The sequence below is a fragment of the Helicoverpa zea genome, chromosome 12 (assembly GCF_022581195.2).
Source record: "Helicoverpa zea isolate HzStark_Cry1AcR chromosome 12, ilHelZeax1.1, whole genome shotgun sequence".
Lineage (NCBI taxonomy): Eukaryota > Metazoa > Arthropoda > Insecta > Lepidoptera > Noctuidae > Helicoverpa > Helicoverpa zea.
The window spans coordinates 12,371,209-12,398,120 of NC_061463.1; the positions used below are offsets into that span (position 1 = coordinate 12,371,209).

The following is a 26,912-nucleotide window of genomic DNA, read 5'->3' on the forward strand; positions in this document are numbered from 1 at the left end:
GTGTCTGCTGCTGCGCCGCGCCCGCCTCGACCTGCACGCCGAGGTCGAGCAGAAGGAGATCGGTCAGTACATCATGTCGCAGGTTCAGTGCTGTGTCTGCTGCTGCGCCGCGCCCGCCTCGACCTGCACGCCGAGGTCGAGCAGAAGGAGATCGGTCAGTACATCATGTCGCAGGTTCAGTGCTGTGTCTGCTGCTGCGCCGCGCCCGCCTCGACCTGCACGCCGAGGTCGAGCAGAAGGAGATCGGTCAGTACATCATGTCGCAGGTTCAGTGCTGTGTCTGCTGCTGCGCCGCGCCCGCCTCGACCTGCACGCCGAGGTCGAGCAGAAGGAGATCGGTCAGTACATCATGTCGCAGGTTCAGTGCTGTCTGCTGCTGCGCCGCGCCCGCCTCGACCTGCACGCCGAGGTCGAGCAGAAGGAGATCGGTCAGTACATCATGTCGCAGGTTCAGTGCTGTCTGCTGCTGCGCCGCGCCCGCCTCGACCTGCACGCCGAGGTCGAGCAGAAGGAGATCGGTCAGTACATCATGCCGCAGGTCCAGTGCGGAATCTGTAAACTCTACGGACATTGCTGGAATTCACTACAAATTTGATTAACCATAGAGACATATATAGGTTTACCAAATTGAATAGTGATGAGTAGTTTTGACATGTTTATTTGTACCATACGTCTATCATTTACGTGTCAATCCTTGCCAAAACTATTTTCATCTAACATCATGATTATGTTTTCTACAATTTCTGTAATATAAATACATGATTGAAACGGTCACATATCTGACAGGAGCATCATGGAGCGTCTCTCTGGAGTCCCTGTGCGAGAAGGCGCGGGCGTGCAGCCCCGGCGCCGAGCGCGGCGCGGCGCTGGCGCGCGCGCTGGCGGCGGCGCGGGCGCGGCTGCAGCGCGCGGCGCGGGCCGGCGCGGCGCACGCGCGCGGGGCGGCCGCCGCGCACCGCGCGCGCCTCACGCACGCTGCGCACTCGCATCTGCATGCTGAGGTCGGTGACTGCTGAAGTTTTCTATCGAATAGCCTTTATCGACACGGTACTTTTGTGCAGCTAGTAAAACTTGATTTTCGTAACATTAAGTTAGAATATCTTTTAACTGACTACATTTTTGTGAAATATGTAAATAAAATGGTTGGAAAAAATTGAACGGCCGTCATAAAAATATTTTTCATTTTTATACCTGTCGTGAAAGAGATATCAAAGAGTTTAAATACGATTTTTTACATACAGGTGCTAGGCAGCAACCAGGAGTCAGGAGCAGCGCTGCTGCGTCGGTCGCGCGAGCTGTCGAACGCGGTGGAACGCTTGTCGGCCGCCAGCAGCAAGGCCGGAGCCCTGCTCACTGCCGCACATCAGAGGTACCACACACATACATGCAGGCAGCAGCCAGGAGTCAGGGGCTGTCGGCCGCCAGCAGCAAGGCCGGAGCCCTGCTCACTGCCGCACATCAGAGGTACCACACACATACATGCAGGCAGCAGCCAGGAGTCAGGGGCTGTCGGCCGCCAGCAGCAAGGCCGGAGCCCTGCTCACTGCCGCACATCAGAGGTACCACACACATACATGCAGGCAGCAGCCAGGAGTCAGGGGCTGTCGGCCGCCAGCAGCAAGGCCGGAGCCCTGCTCACTGCCGCACATCAGAGGTTCCACACACATACATGCAGGCAGCAGCCAGGAGTCAGGGGCTGTCGGCCGCCAGCAGCAAGGCCGGAGCCCTGCTCACTGCCGCACATCAGAGGTACCACACACATACATGCAGGCAGCAGCCAGGAGTCAGGGGCTGTCGGCCGCCAGCAGCAAGGCCGGAGCCCTGCTCACTGCCGCACATCAGAGGTTCCACACACATACATGCAGGCAGCAGCCAGGAGTCAGGGGCACAGCTGTTGCGTCGGTCTAGGTAATTCGTTTTTAATGAAAATAAAACGATGTTACCTATTCATCATCAGCTGCTGGGCATAGTCATACATAACAGAATAGAGCTTCAATCTTTAAGTATCAACTGTCAACTTAACTCAATTTACTACGTGTTACAGAGTCAAATGGGGCGCAGGAGCCAACCCAGCTCTCTCCGGCGTCGCCGTCGGCCTCGCCCGCGCCGGCGCCGCCGCCAGCACCCGCGCCCAGCGCCTCAGCGCCGCCGCCGCCGCGCTGGCGCAGCACGCCAGAGCGGCGGCTGCACAGCGACCAGCTCGCGCCAGGGGCCGGCAGCACCATGCTGTGCTGACTGCGCTGCATCATTGGGAGAAGGTAGGCTGATACACCCGCGCCCAGCGCCTCAGCGCCGCCGCCGCCGCGCTGGCGCAGCACGCCAGAGCGGCGGCTGCACAGCGACCAGCTCGCGCCAGGGGCCGGCAGCACCATGCTGTGCTGACTGCGCTGCATCATTGGGAGAAGGTAGGCTGATACACCCGCGCCCAGCGCCTCAGCGCCGCCGCCGCCGCGCTGGCGCAGCACGCCAGAGCGGCGGCTGCACAGCGACCAGCTCGCGCCAGGGGCCGGCAGCACCATGCTGTGCTGACTGCGCTGCATCATTGGGAGAAGGTAGGCTGATACACCCGCGCCCAGCGCCTCAGCGCCGCCGCCGCCGCGCTGGCGCAGCACGCCAGAGCGGCGGCTGCACAGCGACCAGCTCGCGCCAGGGGCCGGCAGCACCATGCTGTGCTGACTGCGCTGCATCATTGGGAGAAGGTAGGCTGATACACCCGCGCCCAGCGCCTCAGCGCCGCCGCCGCCGCGCTGGCGCAGCACGCCAGAGCGGCGGCTGCACAGCGACCAGCTCGCGCCAGGGGCCGGCAGCACCATGCTGTGCTGACTGCGCTGCATCATTGGGAGAAGGTAGGCTGATACACCCGCGCCCAGCGCCTCAGCGCCGCCGCCGCCGCGCTGGCGCAGCACGCCAGAGCGGCGGCTGCACAGCGACCAGCTCGCGCCAGGGGCCGGCAGCACCATGCTGTGCTGACTGCGCTGCATCATTGGGAGAAGGTAGGCTGATACACCCGCGCCCAGCGCCTCAGCGCCGCCGCCGCCGCGCTGGCGCAGCACGCCAGAGCGGCGGCTGCACAGCGACCAGCTCGCGCCAGGGGCCGGCAGCACCATGCTGTGCTGACTGCGCTGCATCATTGGGAGAAGGTAGGCTGATACACCCGCGCCCAGCGCCTCAGCGCCGCCGCCGCCGCGCTGGCGCAGCACGCCAGAGCGGCGGCTGCACAGCGACCAGCTCGCGCCAGGGGCCGGCAGCACCATGCTGTGCTGACTGCGCTGCATCATTGGGAGAAGGTAGGCTGATACACCCGCGCCCAGCGCCTCAGCGCCGCCGCCGCCGCGCTGGCGCAGCACGCCAGAGCGGCGGCTGCACAGCGACCAGCTCGCGCCAGGGGCCGGCAGCACCATGCTGTGCTGACTGCGCTGCATCATTGGGAGAAGGTAGGCTGATACACCCGCGCCCAGCGCCTCAGCGCCGCCGCCGCCGCGCTGGCGCAGCACGCCAGAGCGGCGGCTGCACAGCGACCAGCTCGCGCCAGGGGCCGGCAGCACCATGCTGTGCTGACTGCGCTGCATCATTGGGAGAAGGTAGGCTGATACACCCGCGCCCAGCGCCTCAGCGCCGCCGCCGCCGCGCTGGCGCAGCACGCCAGAGCGGCGGCTGCACAGCGACCAGCTCGCGCCAGGGGCCGGCAGCACCATGCTGTGCTGACTGCGCTGCATCATTGGGAGAAGGTAGGCTGATACACTTCATGTTATAAAATACTGGTACGTCTACGTAGTTGCATCTGGTTAAACTGGAAGCCAACCACAATATAGTTGGGAAAAGGCTCGGAAGGTGAAGGAAGATTGTGGGAGCTTAACGTACTTCATGTTACAGTAGGCTCATTAATATTTTTATATCGGATTTATTGAATGTAGCTGTAATATGTTAATCGAACCTCTGTTGTTCGGTGGTGTTCATACAATATTTCAAGCTAGTTGTGGTGTTTGACTCTAAGCAAGAAAATTATTATTATATATTATGTATTTTTTTATTGAAAGTTGCATTTCATAACATTATTTTCATTATTTCATTGCAGAGTAGAAGTTTTAATTACAAGGTCAACTACACTATAATATTTGAGAATTATATTATTCATATTGAATTATAATTTGATTTCAGGCATGCACACTGGCACAGAAATATTCTTTGAAAGTATCTCCAGTTGAAGAGTCGCTTATGGAGATGTTACACCCTGAAGGAAATATAGACACACAATGGGTAAGATATTTCATGGTTTTTTTATTGTGTAAAAGTATAGTAAAAATGTTTTCTTGATGAAATGTTAGATTAAGGTTTTTATTTCTGTTGTATATTTAAATGCATTTTTTAAATATGATTTCAGGGTTTCGGTTTCACTGGTTTAGCGATAGTGTTAGTAAGTTGTTCGATGGTTAATGTTGTCTGTCGGATATGGGTTGTGTTTAATTTCTGCTAGATGACTCGAGACCTGTAAAACAAAAAGTTATTATTCGTCTGTCAGATAGGCTATTAGAGATTATCAGTAACCAGTAAAACTGAAACTGATTGTAAAGTTGAATATTTCTATGAACTTTCGAGTTTCATATTATTTGTCGTTTTCATAGTGAATCAATAAAGAGTTTGAACACAATTTGTTACTTATCATGTTATTAGCCAAACATTTAACACTTAAACAAACGCATTTTCCCCTTATAGGTGGACAACGTGTCAGCCCTCCTCCGCGAGATGATCTCCCAGCTGAGCGCGGAGTCCAGCGCCCGGCGCCTGCGCGTGCGCAGCGCGGGCGCGGCGCGGCGCGCGGCCGCCGAGCGCGCGGCGCCGCCCGCCGCCGCGCGCGCGCACCTCCTGCACGACGTCCGCCAGCCGCTGCTCACGCTCGCGCAGGCGCATGAGGTCACTACATATGTACAACTTTAGTTTCTCAAATAACTATACAAAACAGACAACCCTGACTAGATCGTCCGTCCACCTAAAGCCGCGTATCGGCTGCGCGCAGCAAACCATCAAACATTGACTTGCACAGCGGCTGCGCTATATACGCCACGGGAACGCACACGGGCAGCTCGAACATTCACAACCAAAACGCAGGTTTACCGCGGATGAACATCCCTCGCGCAGCAGCCGCACACAGTAACCGCCGTGGCCGAAATCAGCCTTAGACATCATTATTATATTCACTACATTCATTTTATTTCTTCTCCAGGGCAACAACTTAGCCTCAGAGTTCTTGTCTCAAGAGAAGACAGTATCGGATCAGATACAAGCGCTGTGGGCGACCCGCGACCACGAGGTGGCGGTCAGCGAGGCGAGGGACGCCGCCGCCGCGCTGCTCGACGGACTAGCGCAGCACCACGATGCGCTCTTACAGTATGTATTGCTATTTGTGAATAATGGATAATCCTTTAATCATGGAGAAACTGTGAACACTAGTCGGGTATTTTGTGACGCAATGAACAATTTCGTAAATAAAAATTTAACATTTCCAAAGTATACAAGATGTCATAAGTACAGTGGTCAATTTAACCATTTTAATTAAGTTTAACTTTCGATTACATAATGTTAATTGAGTGGATTTCACTACTTACACATAACGGTAACGAATCGTGACTTCGATTTTGGTTATCGTTAGGTAGTTGTTATAGGCTGTAGTTGAATGGTGTAACCCATCTTCAAAGTCTTTCTCTCGCACCAATTTACGTAACTATGACTTGAAGTTTAACATTAAGTATCTGGCCATTAAAATATTATATAATGAATACTTTGTTTGCAGACTACACAGCAACTGGGTGTCGGAGTCTGGCGCCCGCAAGCTGACGCGCCAGCAGGCCCTCGCCGCGCCCGGTAAAGCCGCCGCCTCCAGGCAGGGTTAGTAAACTATAATATTTTCACTTGAAGGATCTTGATGTACTGGCGTCGTACATATGATAGCTGGGACCCGTTATTTAACTTCACGTAGATACAGGAACTCGTTATGACATAAAAGAATGGCCATCCTTCCATGTCGGTCGATCCATGCGGCTGTTACTTTATTTTTTATTTGTTAAGTAAGAGAAATAAACAGCTAAAATATACACATCTATATAAATCTTGCTTATGTAATTTCATAGTTTGCCAAGGAATATTAAATGAATAATACAAATATTGCATGTTTCAGGAGGCGAGCGCAACGCGGTGGGCGCGGGCGTGTGGAAGCGCGTGCGGCTGAAGCTGGAGGGACGCGACGACGCCCTCGCGCAGCGCCGGCACGCGCTGCACGACCAGGTGGAGCACATCATCAAGGAAGCAGTCTGCAGTGGGAACCTGTGCATGATGTACGAGGGCTGGATGGCGTGGGTGTGAGCCCTCCCCCGCGCCGCCCGGCGCTGCCCCGCCCCCAGACAGCCGGCCCCGCCCCCGGCACCGCCCCCCGCCGCCCAGGCCGTAAAGGCCGCTCGGGCCGCACAGAGGGACGGAATAACTCGTTTAAGCCTCACTTTTGGTACCACGTTTTTTACTAGTTTTATCTTTTTTGTTCGTTTTCGTTTGTAACGCAGCGTGTCCTCGACACGTGCGCGACATTCGGCGGCTCAGAACAAACCGAGCCGAGACCCGACCCCGGGTACACGGAACAACTGTCAGTCCGGCGCCGCCCGGCCGAGGGGCGGCGTCTCCGACAGATAATACTCGGCGTAGTTGTAAGAGCAGCGCGACGTGGCGACCCAAGGCCCGGTGACCTGGCGACCCGTGACCCGGTGACCCCGCGACCCGGCGACCTGGCGCCGCGACCCGCGACTGTGACGGACATGCCCCGCGCGGCATCTCGTTGTATCGTGTCAGAAATGTGACGCAGCCTCGTCATCTCATGTAGTCTGTATATACAACGACTCGTTGTTACACGCTACATGCTCGCTCGTCAACATTTCGCATTAACTTAAGTAATGTCTCTCTCGCACTCGTGCGATTACTGTGTTTATCTCTATAAACATGTTGGAGTCAAGGCGAGAAACTTCTCACGTTAGTGACATCATTGGCATACAAAATTCATTTGTAGCTCATCTATGATAACTTTTTAATATAAAAAAACACTTAAAAAATCCAAAAAAATATATTAATAACAACGAAACGAACTATGCAGAATGGCAATACTAATCCATTCATTTTTTGTCTCTGGACGTAATTGTAATGTCATTTAAGATGTAGATCCCATACAGCATGCAATCATAGTTGCATTAAATATTAAACTGTAGCATCCTCACCATAGCTCAATTGGTATAAATTATAACTTTAGACTTATATTCCAAGTAATAGGCCATTGAAATTTGAAATAGAAACCTGAATAAATACAGAAGTAGGAGTTTTGCACGAAACTCGCTAGCTCTCAAATAATTCTGTTCATGTTAACATTTATAAACAATATTTCGATATTCTATATTGTAACGCATAAATGTATCTTAATGTAGACATTAATTTAGTACTGGTACTCATTTCTTGTAAAAATAATAATGTTAAATTAATCAGGCGCCACCAACTAAAGTGTCATAAACTAGACAAAATTCAAAATTAAGTCAATAGTAAAAATATGATGAGTTTTGTGATATCCAAGAACTTAATCTTTTAAGATAATTGCCAAATTCTCTCAATGTAACAGACTAGTAAATTCAACTTATCTGATGTATCAAAAAATCACCTTACTGTCATCCTAATATTTATCTGCTTTGCAGTTTTCATTATGATCAACAACGCTTAGCTACCTGTGCACTCGTTTGTCATGGTTACACTAAGTGCTGAATCGTGACGGTATGTGTAAGACCAGATTATTGTAATAAAACGATAGATATTTTTTTATTTTTTGAGAACTGACATAATACAGCAGATTCATACTTCATTTTACTGACAGTATAAAATATGTTGTAACTTGGTGGCCTCTGAAATATCTTCCTATCGTAGGCCGCAATAAATATTTCTATGATGAGATAAAAGTAATTATTTGCATGTTTTTTTTTTGTATCGTATCGGTGTAGTCTATTCAAAAATGTATTTTAAGAATTTTGACAAAAGAATTTCTAATACAATATTTGTCAAACTCAAAATTCACTGATACTGAAGAATAATGCACATCAAATCGATGATCGACACATTTATCGACATTATATTAATTAAAAATGTTGAATATATTTATTTTTCTGACAATCAATTGGTTTTAGGATTCCAGACATAAATGTGCCCCTACAATATTTTTACAAGTTATGAGTACATAATAACATATAATACTAGCAAACCCGGCGAACTCCGTTCCGCCACCAGATGGCTTCGTTTTATGTAACATATTGTTTGGTGATATTTTTTGTTTTTCCTGAATTTTCTTTGCTATAAACCTCACGGAGCCCGAGACCTTTCCAACGAATGCAAAACCGTGGAAATCGGTTCGTGCGTTCTGGAGTTATAGCGTCAGGGAGGAAAACCGGACTTATTTTTATATAGTAGATTATGTATCGCGTACCGCATTATGTAACCTTCATGTGTGTCTGTGTTTGTGTCGTCTATACGGACGTGTCTATGTGTGCTTGTAACGGCGGATGCAGTCGATTCTACACTGAATACTGTAACATCATGATTTAGACCATGTTTTTCATAGTAAATGTTAGACCCTGCCAAACAAGAAGTGGAACAAACTATGGGAGAGGCTTTAGCGTTAAGTGTCCCCATAGACATAGAATATTTAGTAATAATGTGTATTGTTAGTTTCCAGCGAGCCATAGTAAATTTCGCTCATGGATAAATTGGATGTTATATAGATACTGGATGTTGTGTCCGCGTTCTGAAGGCGCGTGTAGTTCGACCTGTCATAGATATATCCATGTTGTAGTCTATGGTCTAATCATTACGATGCATCCGCCGACCGTGTGCTTGTATCGCTTCACATTAAAATAAATGGTGTATGTAGAACATGATGTTTTATTTGTTAACTATTCCTTTCCCAAACTCCTTAGTTCCTTGATAAAATTCTAAAAAGCAATACTATGTGAAACACCTCTGATATTCATAACCTTTATTGCAGGATAAGATAAAAGTCACTCATTATAATTGGCAGTTTATATTTATTTACATAACAATAAACACATGTGGGTTAAACTGTATTGCGAAGGAACTTACAATTTGAACCTGTTCATAAAACGGGGTAATGCGCTGTAATATGACTTAAAAGTATATTCTAGTCTACGTGAAATACAGCTGACAGCTTGCTACAAACGTTACGCTACGTTATTTATCACACACGACAAGGCAGAATGTAGTATTGTGATAGGCGTAACATCTTTAAAACTTTAACTGTTCCAATTATAAAGCAGTTTGCTTTGTAGCCTTAACAACTGTCTGCTATACTTCACGTCCCTTGCAATATATCTATAATAAACACGCCCATAATCCCCTAGCTATAAATAAAGAATACTTTAGTACACTCCCGCGCAGGTATCACAAGAAGCACTCACACAACTAGTGCTACAAACATTAACTTCACACTTCCCAAGTGCAGTTGGGATTCTTTCCACTCTAGGAAGACAAATAATTTCACTTGAGAATTTTAAGATAACTTGAGTATTGATTGTAGATCATTTTGGTCTGAAATTCGCCTAAAATAAAGATGTTCAACCGATGTTACGAATATTAAGTCCTAAGTTATTTTGTTTAATACTAATACACGAAATAAATTGTTTGTCTTCCTAAATCTTTCCGAAGTCTTTAAAACATTCCATGTCACGAAGAATTTTAAACTATACTGTACACAATAATTAATGACATTTATGTGCAATCATAATTATATAATTATAAACCATGTTACATAATTATATCAATATACTTTTAGAATATATTATATTTATAGAGCATTTAGGTGACAATTATATTAATATGACAAGATCGAAATATAAAAAGGAACGTTCAACGTTTGGCAAATATAATATCTCAAGACGGAAGCAAAAATATCTAGAGAAATACCGCGAGCGCGACTTACATACTTACACTATACATAATTTAATGAGTACCCGCACACTGCAGAATTTTCAGTCGGACGACAGTTTGAAGGCTCGAGCAGACCGGATGCGTATGCGTAACCACGCGCGTAGTTACGGCGTAACCATGAGTTGTAATGTATGGAAATGTATGAGACAGGCCACACCGCTTGCGTAACGACGCGCGTGTCTACGTTACGCAAGCGGTGTGGCCTGTCTCATACATTTCCATACATTACAACTCATGGTTACGCCGTAACTACGCGCGTGACTACGCGCGTGGTTACGCATACGCATCCGGTCTGCTCGAGCCTTGATTGGCTGCTTGATAAGTACAGAAACGTATGAAAACGATCAGATATTTCGCCGGTATCAGCCTGTCTAAAAACTATGTTTGAATTCATGATTTCCTTACCAACCATCGGGCCAACTGTCGGGTGACTATTTATTCTGCAGTGTGCGGGTACACTACTATAAAACCCCCTAATAGCGCCATCTAGATTAATTCATTATCACTATAAAGTCAGATGAAATTGCCCCTCATACAAGTTTTCGTAATGTCTATACTTCTAAATTATGAAGCTGAGAGATGAAAACAGCAACGAATAGCTTAGTATGCTTTTGGCAAAATATTTTCATAATATACTTAATTTTGTAAAACAAGCAAACAATTGCAGATACCGCCCGGTATATTTTAGCACCACATCTATAAATAATTTAATTAATTTTGTCTAAACTTTTACCGACAAGCCTCGATCGCAGTATGAATTTTGTTGTTGTTTAATAATATACTGATATGCTTTTATGGAACACAAAACAGGTTTTCATCTTCGCTGAGTTATCCATTACATATTCGGTTTGCATTAGGGTGCGTCCACATCTGGCGAATGCGCCGCGAATGCGCAGCACGCGAGCCGATCGCGAGCTGTCCGCGAGCTGCGCGCGTGCAGTCACTGCAATAGTTCGGTGCTTGTCTTTAGCGCAACTCACGCAAGGCTCGTATAGAGCGCGCGAGCGGCGCGCGATCTGCGCGCAATCAGTTCTCGCCCTTACAGTTCCGTATATTGGCTCAGTACTATCGAAGATGGCAGACGTCGCGCGCCGCCTGCGCGCCGCTCGCGTGCGGCGCTTAGGTCGCGCGCGAGCTGCGCGCGGGCCAAGCAGAAGCGGCGCACGAACAAAAATGCACGCGCGCAGCTCGCGATCGGCTCGCGTGCTGCGCATTCGCGGCGCATTCGCCAGATGTGGACGCACCCTTTCATAGAAATTTAACTCAATAGAATGGTTGTAGTGTGTGCAATTAATTCCACAGAATATTTGCATGAAATATATTGTTTCCTCTAAAATTTAATAAAAGATAATGATTGGTGTTATCATCGTTCGCTTGATAAGAGAAATTTCTTAAATTGTTTTTCTATATTGCCTTCAAGACCAAAACGTTATTCCCAATATTTTTTCATCACTTAGCTTAGATGTCGCTAGTGTACAGAATATGTCAGAATAAGGCCTCGCGTCCATCGACGGCACGGCGCGGTATTTTTAGGCAACAAATAAAATATAACTTAACAGTATCGACCTACAGTTTAAATTGGTAGTAGATTTGTATTATTTTAACATTAAACTCTAATTATCAACTCTTTTGCAAAAAAAAAACGCACATTTATGCGAAATCTTGGTTTTAACGGCTTTGACTCTTATGCATGCTTGACTAACCCTTTTGATGTTAGCATCCTCCGAGCCTTTTTTCCCAATCATGTTGGGGTCGGCTTCCAGTCTAACCGGATTCAGCTGAGTACCAGTGCTTTACAAGAAGCGACTGCCTATCTGACCTCCTCAACCCAGTTACCCAGGCAACCCGATACCCCTTGGTTAGACTGGTGTCAGACTTACTGGCTTCTGAATACCCGTAACGACTGCCAAGGATGTTCAATGACAGCCGGGACCTACAGTTTAACGTGCCATCCGAAACACAGCCAATGGTGTCTAAGATATACTTAGAAAGTAGATATAAACTTAGAAAAGTTGCATTGGTACTTGCCTGACCTGGAATCGAACCCGCGCCCTCACACTCGAGAGGTTGGTTCTTTGCCCACTAGGCCACCACGACTTTTTGCAACATACTCCAATCATTAAAAATCTTTTGAACTAAACATAGTCATTAAAACCAAGATTTTACAGTGCCCGTTAAAAAGAGTGTATTTTTATTCGTCGCCTACTACTTGTCAGTGTCGTGTCGTCAGTGGTCGCGAGGCGTGAGTGTACACGGCGTCGGCTATCGCTTCTGCTTGAGCGCGATGAGCTCGTCGAGCTGCTGCTTGTAGAGCTGCGTGACGTCGTGCAGGTCGAGGCGCAGCTCCGCCAGCTGCTCCTCCTTCTCGCCGTACATCTGCAGCAGCGCGTCGTACTGCTCCTGCACACTCTGTAACAATAAACACTTGTTAGTCGACTACTCACAGAATGACAGCACTTGTGAGTCAAGCCCAGATATCACCAAAGCGATGTGGAGAAGTTTTTTAACCATCAACAGGATTCCGACTACTAACAGAATGATCGGACTCATGGGTCAGGCAAAGCGATGTGGAGAAGTTTTTTTTTTTTAATCAACAGGATTTTCAACGCCTCTGAATGATAAAATTATATTGGTTGTCTAAAACCTGCTTTAGTGGAGTCGGAACCTCAGTTACGTTCATTCATATTGCTCGAAAGAACTGGTTTGCCCGTGCCTGTTTCGACTCAAAAGATATGGGATTATGTCCTTGTGGCGCAGGTACCTGTGCGGTGTCGAGCTGTGCCTGCAGCCGCGCCAGATGGCGGGTGAGGTGTGTCCGCTCGCTGAGCAGGGCGTCTCGCTGCGCCGCCAGTGCGCGCAGCTCGCCGTCGCGGCGCGTGAGCTGCGCCAGCGCGTCCTGCACCGCCAGCGCCGACCCGCCCGGCGGCGTCGCGCAACCCTCGCCGCCCGCCTCCTGGAACACAACCACACTGCTATTAACACTACAGAATGATATGACAACATTTATAAGAAAATCCACAACTAATTAAAATATGTATTGAAATCGATACTCAACACACAATAATCCTACATGGAAGCTGCATTCTATGACTTATTGCATAATGTAAAATTCTTGATTTAAGTAAATCTTTAATCAAATGATTAGCAAATATTACTTACGGAATGCCACAGCGACGCGGAGAGCGAGTCGGAGGCGACGGAGTGCGGTGGGGACATGTCGCCACGACTTGATACCTGCTCCTATAACATGCAGATACATATTTATCAATATGGAATATCCGAATTGATATCATAAATACCAAAGACATGATTGAAATTAAAAAAAGGGCGAATTACTAAAACGATTCCTACGATATTTACACACTAAAACCTTCACGAAAACATAAAATAGCTTTTTATTTGACAAAAATAAGAAAATCCTTCAAGGTACAGTAAAGTCTCGACATAAAGGAGCAAGATGATGATTAGTAACAAGTGCACAATACCTGTAGAATAGCATTTCTCTTCTTCTCAGTGTCGAGCGCGTCCCTCTCCCCCACCAGGAGTTGTTCCGTCTCCGTCAGCTGCTGCTGCAGCTCAGACAGCCGGGACTCGTAGTGAGTCCGTAACGTCTCCAGTTCTTGGCTCTTACTGTTCATAGCAATAGTAAATTAAATTGGACTGAGCTAGTGTACAACTACATAACAGGATTAAATATATAGTTTTTCATCCCACCATCTTGGAGAGATTAGTTTTGCACTTCGATATCTGAGCGCAAAATTAAGCTGTTTTATCCTCGAAAGCGGCAAAGTGATTTGAATTTAGAACACCGTGCGTACTCCATTTGCGAGAATCTTGATAAGAATTTTTGAATAAATACATATTAAACAAATAAAATATTTTCATTATTATTTTTAGAACGATTTTTAACCTCATAAAATTCAAGTAGATTGGCGATACATCCAAGTGATGAGATGTCTTTACGAAGCCGCTACAATGTCCGTCCAAGTACAGAATCAGCAAACAAGGCCCATACCGTTGCATCGAGGAGTGAGACAAGGGGATGTTATTTCCCCGAAACTGTTCACTAATGCAATGGAGGATATGTTCAAGACGCTGAACTGGAAAGGACGCGGCATCAACATCAATGGAGAACACATCTCTCACTTGAGATTTGCTGACGATATCGTCATCATGGCGGAAACGCTGCAGGACCTACAACAGATGCTGAACGACCTGGCTGAATCTTCTCTACGCATCGGCCTACGGATGAACTTGGACAAAACCAAGGTCATGTTCAATGAACATGTTCTACCGGAACCGATTGCGATACACGGCGCCGTTCTCGAAGTTGTTCGGAAATATGTATACCTCGGGCAGACATTGCAGTTAGGTAGAAACAACTTTGAGGACGAGGTGAATAGGAGAATTCAGTTGGGTTGGGCTGCATTTGGGAAGCTACGTCGAGTCCTAACATCGTCGATCCCACAGTGCCTATAGTTCGGCCATTCAGAGAATGCGTTCCTGACACGTCGCGATTGAACTGACGACGTAACTTTGCAATGGCGTTGCAGTTACGATAAAAATATTTTTGCTGGTTGTTTACCGTTTTAACAATTGAGGAGCATTAAAACAACATTATTATATCAATAATCAATGAATGTAGTTACGTCGTCAGTTCAATCGCGACGTGTCAGGAACGCATTCTCTGAATGGCCGAACTATAAAGACAAAAGTCTTCAATCAGTGCGTCCTACCTGTCATGACTTACGGAGCCGAAACGTGGACACTGACGGTACGGCTGGTCCACAAGTTCAAAGTCGCTCAGCGGGCTATGGAAAGAGCTATGCTCGGCGTTTCTCTGAGGGATCGCATCAGAAATGAGGTAATCCGTCAGAGAACCAAGGTCATCGACATAGCCTACCGAATCAGCAAGCTGAAGTGGCAGTGGGCTGGCCATATTAGCCGAAGAACCGATAACCGTTGGGGTAAACGAGTTCTAGAGTGGAGACCACGCCTCGGCAAACGTAGTGTAGGACGTCCTCAGGCACGGTGGAGTGATGACTTGCGCAAGACGGCTGGCAGGAGCTGGATGCGAGAAGCCGAAAATAGATCTCAGTGGCGTGCACTTGGAGAGGCCTATGTCCAGCAGTGGACTGCGATAGGCTGATGATGATGATGAATGAGTCAAATTCATAAATTTTATTGAACAGCTGTCAAATATGGTTAAAAAGTATCTTTACACTCTTCTTTAAGACATAACTATATGGATAAAAATCCATAGCACATCATTTTGATGGAATGAATTGCTCGTGGGAAACCTGCTCGTATGGGGGTCCTGTATGCATGGCACTCACAGAGTAAGTTCATCCTCGGCCCGCTGCAGCCTGGCGACGAGCTCGTCCTCGCGCCGCGCCGCGTGCTGCAGCTGCTCCCGCGCGGCCCGCAGCGCCGCGTCGGCGTGCGCCAGGCGCTGCTGCAGCGCGCCGCACTCCTCGCGGGAGACCTGCTCGCGCTCCACTGATGCGGCTAGAGCACGCTCCGACTCCGCTGTGGAGGGGAGGGAACACTTCAAATATGGCAGTATGTGAATTGATGGCTATCAGGAATATACCAAACTATATAAAGGAGTACATAAGGATTGATTTTGTGGCTACCGGTCGAAACATTCCCCGGCTACTCCCCGCTACTCACACATAAGAAGATTGCATGCTATTTCGATTTTCCCATTAATAGTCGAAGGACTGGAGCTGTGCAAGCTGCGCCAGCACGGCGGCGGACATGTCGCCGGTACTCACCGTGCTGCTGGGCGCGCTGGCGCAGCACGTGCGCGTGGTGCTGGTCGCGCTGGAGCTGCGGCGGCGGACATGTCGCCGGTACTCACCGTGCTGCTGGGCGCGCTGGCGCAGCACGTGCGCGTGGTGCTGGTCGCGCTGGAGCTGCGGCGGCGGACATGTCGCCGGTACTCACCGTGCTGCTGGGCGCGCTGGCGCAGCACGTGCGCGTGGTGCTGGTCGCGCTGGAGCTGCGGCGGCGGACATGTCGCCGGTACTCACCGTGCTGCTGGGCGCGCTGGCGCAGCACGTGCGCGTGGTGCTGGTCGCGCTGGAGCTGCGGCGGCGGACATGTCGCCGGTACTCACCGTGCTGCTGGGCGCGCTGGCGCAGCACGTGCGCGTGGTGCTGGTCGCGCTGGCGCAGCACGTGCGCGTGGTGCTGGTCGCGCTGGAGCTGCGGCGGCGGACATGTCGCCGGTACTCACCGTGCTGCTGGGCGCGCTGGCGCAGCACGTGCGCGTGGTGCTGGTCGCGCTGGAGGGCGGCTCGCTGGAGCTGCGCGAGCTGCTGCAGCACGGCGGCGGCGGGGATGTCTCCGGCGCCGGCGTCGCTGCTGCTCTCCACGGCGGACCATGCCTCGCGCATCTCGCGCAGCTCCTGCCGCAGCACTTGCTCTCGCGCCACCCATTTGTTTTCCTCTGAACAAATGAAAATAAAGCATTTTTTTAAACTTGTTTAATATTTATTTTCTGAGATAAAAAACTGTTGGATTTACTTAAGAAACTTAAACGGCAATTTTAAGACTGATCAGGGTTTGATTTGTCGTTACAGTTACAAAATGCAACCCCTCCTTAGTTTGTTAATGTAGCCACTTACCGTTCACCATATCAGCTCTAAGCTGCTGCAGCTCAGCGCGGGCTTGCTGCAGCTCATGCTGAGCCCTGCGCTGCTCGTCTTGGGCCTGCTCGTGTCCCGCCGAGCGTCGCGCCAGCTCGGCACTGGTGCGCTGCAGCTCAGTCAGCTCGCGCCGAGCACTGTCGAGCGACAACCGGCTGCCTTCCAACTTGTGGGTTGTGTCATCGAGTAGACTCTTTGTCTATAACGTGTACATGTTTATCTATATTAATATTATAAAGAGGAAAACTTTGTTTGTTTGTTTGTTTGGTTGTAAGGGATAAACTCAAAAACTACTGGACCGATTTTAAATATTCTTTCACCATTAGAAAGCTATATTATCTGCGAGTAACGTAGGCTATATTTTATCCCAGTGCGGGCAGTAGCTCCCACGGGACGCGGGTGAACCCGCGGTAAAACGGCTAGTGATATATATTTGTCAGATTCATTTGTCAGGGGATGAAATGAGGATTTTTGATGTTATTGAGTAAAATTGTAACTTTCTACATAAATGCTCTTTGAGACATGCGTAGAGTGCAAGCCAAACATTTGACGTCGAATATGAGTTACATAACGACATGCTGCTTCATTAGAATTATGAATATTTCCCCTGCTATTAATTTTAATTCTCAATATTCAGAACTCATGTTAAAAGAAAATAATTTCATTTGTTTGTTGTTGGTCGGTGTCGCATTGCACAACTGATAAGAACTCTCGCGCGCGATAAGCACAACATAAAGTGAACACATGGACATTTTACAGCCTCCCAGCCTACTGCAACAATTTTAATTAAACATTATCCTACATACAAATACAATTAAATGCTTAATAAGAATAATTTCATAATTTGTTTGCCAAATATGAGCTATTTAAAATATTTATAACAAATAATAATTAGCAACTAAATGACAACATTATCATTAAAAACGCATTTTATTTATAGATCAAATAATATTATCAGATGAACAAGTGCATCGTAAAGTTCATTAGAATGATATGGACAAAAAGAACATCATATTCTGATGTGTTTTTACAAATATGCAATGGTAATGGGCCTGCTAAAAAGATTTCTTATGAAATAAGCTGTGCCTTTCTTTGTTCTATTATTCTTCTTGTCTGCGTTCTGCATATAGCTGTGTACATAAAGTATTAAATAAATAAATAAGTGGTACCTCCATAAGTTCAGTCTCAAGTTTCTTGTTAGCCGTGGTGAGGCGGTACACAGCCTCAATCTGGCTGACTTCCAACTCCTCCTTAGCTGCCATTGATCTCTTCAGCCTGTCTAGTTCTGTGGTCTGCTCTGCTATTTTATCTCTGGAACCAAACAACATATATTTTAATATCAGTTTCTCATAACAGTAATTATAAATATGGATTGCTCTCAAACCATCTATCAAAAATTGAGTACCAATGTATTCTCTTTGGTTTTTGTAATACAATTTAAAATAATGCATGGAACCATTATCTATCTATATGCAAAGGACTGAATGCACAACTAATCATTTCATCACATACTTGCAATATAAATCAATTCATTTTATTGCACAAATCTACAAGTTGTAGGTACAAAAAACATGTATGTATGCCATGTCTCATTTATCCTCACCTCAAGCCCTTAATGACCTGTTCATTGTCTTTCTCCTTGGCCCTCAGCTTCTTGATGATGTTGGAGTGCTGCAGCTGCTGACGCGCCAACTTCTCCCCCTCCTCCTGCAGCTGGGCTATCACCTCGTCCTTCTCTTTCAGGCTGTTCTCTAGCTCCGAGGAGTTCTTGCGAGCGGTCGACTCTGACTTGAATGTGTCTAGTTGCTTACGTAGCTGATCCTGTAAATCATCAATACATAATAACATTAATCTATGTGTTGTAGAAATCCAAATGGGGATTAAAATATTTGTTTTCAAATGAAATATTTTTACTACCTTGTGAATCTTGCAATAAAGCTTATCTGAGTAATCTTTGTTGTCAATCAATTCAATGATGTCAATGGCATTCCCTTGGTTATTGGTGAATTTTGATTAATTAATTAGATAACAAGTAGATAGTACAGCAAAGACATAAATTCAAACCTTTTCTCTGATCGCCTGTTGAAACTTCTTTTCCAGTGCTGACATTCTCTGAGTGTAATCTTCTGTGATGGTATTAATATCACCACCCTCATGCTTGGATATCAATGACTCCACCTGACTCTTCAGGTCAGCATTATTCTCTGCCAGATCTGCATTATTTCTGCTCATCTCTAACAGTCTGTTCTCTCTTGCCTCCAACAGTTCTGCCATCTCACACAGTCTCCGCATCAGTCTCTCGTTCTCTGATCCCTGGCTCTCATCACTTGTGTTACTCTGAACTGAAGCTTCTGATAACTCCCGGTTATGACCCCTTATCTTTGTAGCTAAAGACTTTCCTAACACCAAGTCTACTAAGTTTGGAGAAGTAGTGCCATCAAACTTTGACTGTTTAAAAGCATATTTAGCAGGACTGTTTCTGAAGCCATGACCATCCCCATTAGGGCTTGGAATGATTTCTATATCTGAAGATGTAGCAGTTTCAAGTTCATCCCCAGACGTGTGCCCTGAAGTACGGTCAGACCCTATCTTCACTAAATCACTTTTGCTGTCAGAACTTATCGGAGAGGTCCTTTCTTTCACACTGCCATCTTTCTGAGAGGAACTACTGCTGGATTCATTGCACTGTTGCTTCTCAACATTGACAAATGCTGAACTTTCTGACCTCAGCATGTCATTAGAAACATTAACATTGTAGAATGATGATGAATCACTCAGTTTATCAATAAGAATGTCTTCTTGGTCCTTTTTCTGTTCTTCTGCAGTTACATCTAAGTTAATACTGTCATTGTCAGCATTTAGCGTTCTGTCTGACCAAGAGCCATCATTTGAAGAATTCTCACTAATTTGCATCCTCTGTGGCAGAATAGCTTGTTCCAAATGTATAAATTCTTTTTCAATAACTTTCCTACTTGCATCTGGCTTAACTAGCTTAGGAAAGGGGCTCACAGATTTGTCATCAGTATCTAACACAGTGGGTGCAGTACATTCTGATATGGAGTTGTACGACATAGTATCCTCATCGTCATCAGCAACTAAGCTGACACTGTCAGCAGTTTCAGCTTTCTCAGTCTTATCACCAATGGGAGTAGACTTCTTGTCACTCAAGTCTCCAGGAGAAAGGCAGAGGGAGGATGAGCTGCTGTTTCTTTCACTAGAATAGCTATCAAAACCAAGGCACTCAATGGAGCTAGGGCTAACCAGACTATCAGGCAATATTTCTACAGACTCTGAGTTATGTTTCTGGCCGGTACTACTGCTCTGTGATATGGAATGTACGGACGCTTCAGAGTCAGGAGTTGTCTTCATGCTCTGAGACAACACTTCCACTGAGTCAGAACTATTCCTACTAGACACAAGTGACAATCTGTGTGACTTTGCTGAATCACGCCTTTCATTCCCTTTAGGTAGTTCATCTTTTAAAGATTTTGTGATTCTGTGATCTAGTGCCTCACTATCTGACATGATCAACTGACTCTTAGAGAACAGGTCATCATGGCTACCATACTTGGTATCAGAAATAACGTTCATAGACTTAGCTTTAGGTGGTCTCACGATTGCAGGGTCGTCTTCTTTAGGTTGTTCAAAGAACGAGCCAGCAAACGAGCCCCAGATGCTCTGAGACGTCGACTTGGAGGGACTCTCGGTGACGACGGGCTGCTCCTTGATAGGATAATTCTGTTCACTCTCCGCACTGACAGTCAGACCCCAGGAGGAAAAGAAATCCGAATTGTCCTTTTGTAAAGTGTTACTGTGACCTGGTGATGACTTGGCGCTAGTTTGCGGTGTAGACTCCTCCTCTAGCTCGTCTCCACTCTCATCCTGAATATCCAAAGCCTTGTCAATCGTCTTCTGAGCCTCCTTCAGAGCGTTCTTAGCGAGGGTCGTAAGGCCTGACGTGTCGAACCAATTCATTTTGTCGGCGCATTAGACACAACACAGCACAAACCACAGTCCAATCAAAACACTGAGTAATGTATCACTTCTTTAGTAGCCTTAAGAACGTGATTGTTATGAGATTAACCATGGAAATACACTTCAACTAATCACAACAAACCATGTGACGTTTCCATTTTGTTTATGTATTTTTCAAAGGAATTTTGCAAGCAATTGTCAAAGTATTTCACATATATTTTATTGATAAATGTACGCTGAGGCTAAAAAATGTTAACTTCCACCAAATTAAACGATAATTTCTAGATCGAGCAAATGCCACGAAAAATGTTTGAACAACAACCCTATATAAAAATGTATGTGAACGACTGATTTGACGTTTGATAATCACAAAAAAGAACATCGCTTGACTTTGGTGGCGCTGTAGATACACACCCGATTTTTCGACCGTGTTACCATAGCTCCAGTGGCGCAATTGGTTAGCGCACGGTACTTATAAGACAGTAAGCGTGTGAGTAATGCCGGGGTTGTGAGTTCGAGCCTCACCTGGAGCAATATCTTTTTGTACAAGTATCCAAGTAAAATAAAACAGTAAAATTTAATATTTCTTAAAATTATACAATGGAATAATATTGTGTAATGTTTTAATTTATTGCCTTAGAGAAATATTCTTGTACTCATCATTATCCTCCTGCCCTTATCCCAATTATTAAAATTATAATTTCTTGTACATTAATTACTAACGTAGAAGTAGCAATCCTGCTTTCACGCAAAAATACTGAACTGATTTATGAAAAATAGACAGATCATCTAGCTAGATCCAAAGAAAAGACAGGCTACTCTTCATCTGGGTGCAGGAAGTAATTCAAGCAAGTACTTAGTAAAACAAACTAACGAGGCAGTTTAGTAAAATTGTGTAATGTGAAAAACGAGATTCTTATGTGATGTTAGGCACAAACACAAATATCAGGTCTGAATAGCAATGAAATAAAATAGGAAAATATCATTTAATATAATTTATTGATTATCTTAAAATAATTATATACAATATAATAAAACTATTGGGCCTTCAACAATGTACAATCAGATATTCCAATTACAACATTAATAAAATTGTTCAAATCGATACTTCTGAGAAAAAATGCTTTGAATTAAAGTGCAAACACATACAGAAGAAGAGATAACTATTATGAAACTGTTTTTGCACCAATGATTTCTTATCGACGAACTTGAAAAGTTATAATTTTATAACAATAAAAGCTGGCGAGAAAAATATTTTGACAAATGCATTTTAAAGCAAGCATGTGAATTAATATATTGTGCGATAATTCATATAAATCACTTGATTCTTGTTTACACATTTCTTGGTTGAACGTAAACAACACAAAGTTTGTAACAACTGCTCAAATATTATTTACTCATGTATTGCAAACCAAAGAGTAAAATGCAAATGGAGCATTTACACTCACTTTAATATATCTCTGACATTTCCATTTTTTATTTGTGTTAATTGTTTCAATTATTAGACAATAACAGAAGTTTTGATAGATATTGATGCTAAAATGAACAGATTCTGACTACCCAAAAAATAAACTCGTTTTATATTACACATTTAAATTCGATATAACTATCTGATTATTTTTATATAAACCTGACTTGGACAGAAATACTGACAACTACAAACAAATAAATACATTAAGGAACACACGCGTAATATAAAATTATATCACGAAATCATTTTAAAACAATATCCTACTGTAGAAGGCTTGTACGCAGCTCTGCAATTGATATTTAGAATCAGTTTCATACAATATTTTTCATTTGTTTACTTTAATATTACATGCAGGTGTTTGCATGCATTCTTTTACAACTTGGCTTTATGTAAATAGTACCTATACAATTTCTAGTTTAATAACAGATGTTAACATTAGAAAATAAACATTGTATGAATCATTCTTCTGTATTTTTTTTCGTACAAGCCCATAGACTACATTTACACGACGCCAGTGTTGCCAGTGGTAGGCGGCGCGGGCTGCGTGAACATGAAGGTCGTGGCGTTTTGGAACAGCTGTTTCTTCACGAACTCCGTGGTGGCAGACTTGAGGTTCTCTTTGGCGCCAAACTTGCACTTGATGTAGCCGTACAGGTTGGCCCCAGTTAGGGTTAGTGCGATGAGGACTAGAAGCTGGAAAATAAAATTCGTTAAGATGATGAACAAATAGTTCCATAACTGATGAATTTTTCATTTTATATCATACTAAAGAATATAAGACCGTAAATCGCTTTCGCTCGGATAAGCGTTTTCGGCCTAAATCCAATTGAAACATTACATTCGGTGTTACATTAATAATTCTGACTTGTTGCAGTTTTAAGTACATAACTTCAATAATGTTTAAAAGATTGATCATAAATATTTGACTGGTGATTGGTACAATACATTAACATTACTCAATACAATAGGTACATTGAAATGCTCTCATTGACAAATAACCGGCCGTGACGCGATAAGCTCACTGATAGCATTAATCACTTGTGTTGATCAAAATGTTAAAAGGTTTATATTGTCTTACATTGTCTGATATTTACCTTTTGAGTATGGACAAGAGAAATAACTTAATAATGGTAATTTGAGAGCAGGAGTTATCCTCATTGTTACATACCATCCATTTGAATTTAAGTCCAAACAGACAGAAGATGAAGAATGTTGACCAGATAAGAGGGCACAGGATCAGCCCCATCCAGAACAGACGACTCTCATTTTGATTCACTCGATTCTGAAAATGTATAAAAAAACAATATCAATATTCCAGTTTTTTGACATAAATAATGTTAGTAGGTAACTTAGATGATTTTAAGTTTCTTAGCTACAAAAAATGTTAGTAGCTTAATAATTATGTTTATGATATTTTTTAAGGAGGTTAGTAATAGCAATGGAATAAAACCAAACACTCACATTTACCTGTTTTGTCTCGAACACCCAGTGAGACATGCCATCATCGTCCACATAGTTCCACCATCGCAATCCAACTAGGAGCCGACCTGAAAACAGGGAAATTCAATTTGAAATCATTTTCTCTTTTACGTAAATGCAGTACTAGAAAGGAGCAATCTACATTATAACACTGGTATTAGATTTAATAAATTAGGTACTCCATTTATTACTTATCTGTGTCATTTTGGTTTGAATTACATATTATTCCATTATGCAGAAGTAAAACATCATAAAGTGAAAGGTTGCTCTTTAAGAGGACTTAATAAATTGTAATTCGTTGTTTTTCATATAATGCTTGAATAATTTTTCCTATTAAGCCTTACATACCACTTATATTCTTGACAGTCCAGAAGTCGGCAGACAGCAGCAAGATGACAAGAACAAAGCTGGCGATGAAGGAGTCGGAGAACCATCCGCACAGCATGTACACCACTATAGCTGAGCAGCGGAACACCAGGTGGAAGAACACTATATACGGGTGGCTGGAATTTGTTGAAGCTCATGTATTGGTTATACAGTGAGAAATCAAAACATGTTTAATGTTAGCTTTAAGAAGAAACTATAATTATGTCTAAATATTTGTTTGATGCTCTGGTTCTATTCTGGAAAGGCATGGTCATTAGAAGTGGAAAAACACTCAGACCTTGATAAGTTGATCAGAGAGAACAAAATGTATTCAACATCTGTTCTTTAATCTGTATTTGTTTAGTTTTACTGCTTTGCTGCTTATGAGAGATGGGGTTGTTCAGGATTCTACAAATTTAATTAATTTAGGTGAAATTTGATTGCATTTCTGAAAAACAACTTTTAGCACTTAACAACAGCTGGTACAGTAAGATCACTTACACAAACTGTTTGTTAGCATTATCCTCTTCTCCGAAGGCGATGGTGTCGTCATCCAGCAGCGGCACCTGCGGCACACCTGGCTGTAAGTAGCGCGGTTACAACACTACATCAGCTCAAGCCGTGCAAAGCCAATCACTAGGCAATCATCAGACAACAACAAAAAAATCCTCTCTACGAAATCATACGCAAATCAAAACAGCTATCGAGAAAATTAATATCATTAACGGGCAATGGGGCAATGACTTAGTTTAGATGCTCATGATAATGGTCAAAACTCAATTAAAACTTGGAATGTTATGAAAATTAAAGTCAATCGCTGCTTTCAATCATGTTATCAAAGTATAGTTGGATACGAATTTAAAACAACTTACAGTCGCCGAATTCATTCCTGGATTATTCATATTTGTTATTTCAATTACTACAGTTTACACTGTAAAATTATAATGTATTTCTTTTAATTAAAATCTAAATTACACGAGTTTTAATAATTCGTCATCGATCACAAATTATTTGACAACAAGCCACTTGTATCTCATCCGTCAGTGACGTGTTGAAAAGTAAGATAAAGATACCGAGATACAATTTCAATTAGATAGAAAAGGATAGTCAAATGCACATGCTCTAAATATTACGAAATGTATTGGAATGCTTTGAATTGAAAGTGGAATTGACATGTGTTTGGCACTGTCACAAGATTGACAGACCGGAGATGTCATATCCAAATTAGAGATCCTCAATCTTCCAAGCTATCGATAACTATGCAGTGGTGGTTCCCAGGCATTTAAGAAATAACTTAAAACTTCCTTGTTTGATGAGAATTATAATATGGTAACAGGAAAATAAGAAGAAAAAGGTGGATGAGTCTATGAAATCAAGATCCTCCCGCATTGTCCCAAGATAGATCATGGTTCACTATGTAACGTCATCTCACAAGTTTATATCTAGTCAGCTATCCTATTTTACACAGCAACAAGTCAATCAATATTTCAACCACAGCCACTATTCCTGTCAAAAAATAGTAGAATACATAGCTACGAGCTAAGTCGAGGGAGCTTCAGCTGCTCGCGCTGTTAAATAATGACTGTGATAGTATTGATTGCTGAAGAACCAAAACGCTTTCACACGCGTTATTAAATGACAGGATCCCTAACCCAAAGTCTCTCATACTGTGTTCAGTTTCTTTATTATTCATTTCCTAACTCTATAAGACCTTTAACTTAAAAAAAAACTTTTAAGCTGGTTAGTTAAACAGAATGTTGTAAGTTCATGATAGGCTCGTCATGCACCTATATGTCAGTGATTTTTAATTGCTGACCGTAGTTTTAGTCCAGCTGATCTCCACTTTCCAGCAGCGTTCAGTGGGAACTACTACTAATAATCTGTGCCACGTGTGTAATCTACCCACAACACAATCAGATAAAAAGAGTAGATATAGTTTTGGCGTAAGAGCCGGACAGACATATAGTTACTTTAACATTTGGGATAAAATCGAGTGCGCGATTACTCGTAGTACGCGCTCGCTGTGATGAAAACACTACGAAATATTATGAAACTTTTATATGAGTTGGTGTTGAACGAAGGATTTTAATGAATCAAGTAAAATACGCCTTCTTTATTACATTCAAAAGTTTCCACCTCACAACTTTGTGATTATTTCAATAATTTAGGAAAAATTGCATTTATTTTAGCTAAATACATTCGGGTAAATCGTTTTTATTCCATTCTGAATAGAATAAACTCGTGATTGTTTTTGAACGATAGTGGCGCAGAACACCCGTTCTAACTTCACTTCAATAAAAAAAGATACACCTGTCAAAATTTTGCAGCAGGGCACATGCAAAGGCTGTTTACAATTTTGCAACATACTTGTGTTTGTCGTTGCCGTGTTATTTTTTTAGCATAAAGTTATCCAATTTCTGTGTGTCGTACGATGTCTTCCGCCGGCGCGGTCGTCGCGTCCCGCGTGTGCTCGTGATTCTTGGTTTTAGTGCGTGACAGGTGTGAATTTTGCGTAACGGAGTCGCGATGGGCGCAAAGGCAAGTACGGCTAACGGGGGGCAGAGTCCGCGTACGAGGACATTCTCCACGAGCTCCAGCTCGGAGGTGGTGTCGGGCAGCGCCGGGTTCAGCCTCCTGAGAGCGATACCAGGGATACAAGTATCAAACGACCGCCAGCGCGCCAGGTCACTGTCTTCCGTGCCGGACCTGCATGCGTCTCACGAAGCGATCGCGATCCCACCGAACTCGCAGAGCTATGAGGCGTCTGCTGCCGCCAGCCCCGACACAGACTCCAGCTCCAACGAGGAGGCGGGCCCCGTGGCGGGCACGTCGCTCGCGCTCGGCAGGGTGTACGCCGCGCACTCCCTGCCCTCACATATCTGGTCAATAAACGGTGAGTACTACACACACATCCCTATCCACCAGTAGTTGCCAGCCTTATCTACTGTTAGGTAA

At 44.5% G+C, this 26,912-nt stretch overlaps 4 protein-coding genes and 1 non-coding gene across 9 annotated transcripts in view; 3 read left to right on the plus strand and 2 right to left on the minus strand.

Annotated features, from left to right (window-relative positions):
• LOC124634970 (serine/threonine-protein kinase SMG1) overlaps positions 1–8,049 on the plus strand; it is a 144,550-nt gene extending 136,501 nt beyond the window's left edge. The window contains exons 7-14 of the mRNA XM_047170673.1: positions 787–1,001; positions 1,242–1,369; positions 2,045–2,258; positions 4,159–4,257; positions 4,714–4,911; positions 5,222–5,385; positions 5,789–5,883; positions 6,173–8,049. Coding sequence (XP_047026629.1) covers positions 787–1,001; positions 1,242–1,369; positions 2,045–2,258; positions 4,159–4,257; positions 4,714–4,911; positions 5,222–5,385; positions 5,789–5,883; positions 6,173–6,357 — 1,298 coding nt within the window. The 3' untranslated portion in view covers positions 6,358–8,049. The remainder of the gene's footprint in view (positions 1–786; positions 1,002–1,241; positions 1,370–2,044; positions 2,259–4,158; positions 4,258–4,713; positions 4,912–5,221; positions 5,386–5,788; positions 5,884–6,172) is intronic.
• A 4,125-nt stretch (positions 8,050–12,174) lies between these two features.
• Positions 12,175–20,996, minus strand: LOC124635256 (TATA element modulatory factor). The gene is made up of 10 exons (XM_047171115.1): positions 18,731–20,996; positions 18,270–18,487; positions 17,836–17,977; positions 16,646–16,865; positions 16,255–16,467; positions 15,351–15,543; positions 13,500–13,644; positions 13,174–13,254; positions 12,776–12,967; positions 12,175–12,423 (listed from the first exon to the last, which is right to left on the minus strand). The coding sequence occupies exons 1-10, from the start codon at positions 20,639–20,641 to the stop codon at positions 12,277–12,279; spliced, it is 3,462 nt and encodes a 1,153-aa protein (XP_047027071.1). The 5' UTR covers positions 20,642–20,996; the 3' UTR covers positions 12,175–12,276.
• An 84-nt stretch (positions 20,997–21,080) lies between these two features.
• Positions 21,081–21,174, plus strand: Trnai-uau. The gene is made up of 2 exons: positions 21,081–21,118; positions 21,139–21,174. It is a non-coding gene; the product is annotated as a tRNA-Ile (tRNA).
• Positions 21,175–21,621: 447 nt separating this feature from the next.
• Positions 21,622–25,012, minus strand: LOC124635221 (uncharacterized Golgi apparatus membrane protein-like protein CG5021). Of its 5 annotated transcripts, none has more exons than XM_047171053.1 (6): positions 24,830–25,003; positions 24,459–24,523; positions 23,940–24,094; positions 23,574–23,659; positions 23,281–23,394; positions 21,622–22,805 (listed from the first exon to the last, which is right to left on the minus strand). In XM_047171053.1, the coding sequence occupies exons 1-6, from the start codon at positions 24,857–24,859 to the stop codon at positions 22,614–22,616; spliced, it is 642 nt and encodes a 213-aa protein (XP_047027009.1). In that variant the 5' UTR covers positions 24,860–25,003; the 3' UTR covers positions 21,622–22,613. The 5 variants fall into 5 exon arrangements, with proteins under 5 accessions (XP_047027009.1, XP_047027010.1, XP_047027008.1 ...); XM_047171054.1 differs by having other exon boundaries at positions 23,580–23,659; positions 24,830–25,002; XM_047171052.1 differs by having other exon boundaries at positions 23,580–23,659; positions 24,459–24,538; positions 24,830–25,001.
• Positions 25,013–26,245: 1,233 nt separating this feature from the next.
• The window catches only part of LOC124635392 (E3 ubiquitin-protein ligase ZNRF1), an 84,827-nt gene continuing 84,160 nt past the window's right edge, over positions 26,246–26,912 (plus strand). The window contains exon 1 of the mRNA XM_047171274.1: positions 26,246–26,850. Coding sequence (XP_047027230.1) covers positions 26,484–26,850 — 367 coding nt within the window. The 5' untranslated portion in view covers positions 26,246–26,483. The remainder of the gene's footprint in view (positions 26,851–26,912) is intronic.

Excerpts from the sequence above, each read along its gene's own strand:
- LOC124635256 (XM_047171115.1), bottom strand. The coding sequence starts at position 20,641 with ATGAATTGGTTCGACACGTCAGGCCTTACGACCCTCGCTAAGAACGCT. Across the intron at positions 15,544-16,254 it reads CCAGCGCGCCCAGCAGCACG|CGGAGTCGGAGCGTGCTCTA; the intron begins GTGAGTACCGGC and ends TCCCCTCCACAG. Across the intron at positions 13,645-15,350 it reads GCCGAGGATGAACTTACTCT|TAAGAGCCAAGAACTGGAGA; the intron begins GTGAGTGCCATG and ends TGCTATGAACAG.
- LOC124635221 (XM_047171051.1), bottom strand. The coding sequence starts at position 24,859 with ATGAATAATCCAGGAATGAATTCGGCGACT. Across the intron at positions 23,395-23,573 it reads TCGAGACAAAACAGGTAAAT|AATCGAGTGAATCAAAATGA; the intron begins GTGAGTGTTTGG and ends ATACATTTTCAG. Across the intron at positions 22,806-23,280 it reads GACTTAAATTCAAATGGATG|CTTCTAGTCCTCATCGCACT; the intron begins GTATGTAACAAT and ends TTTATTTTCCAG.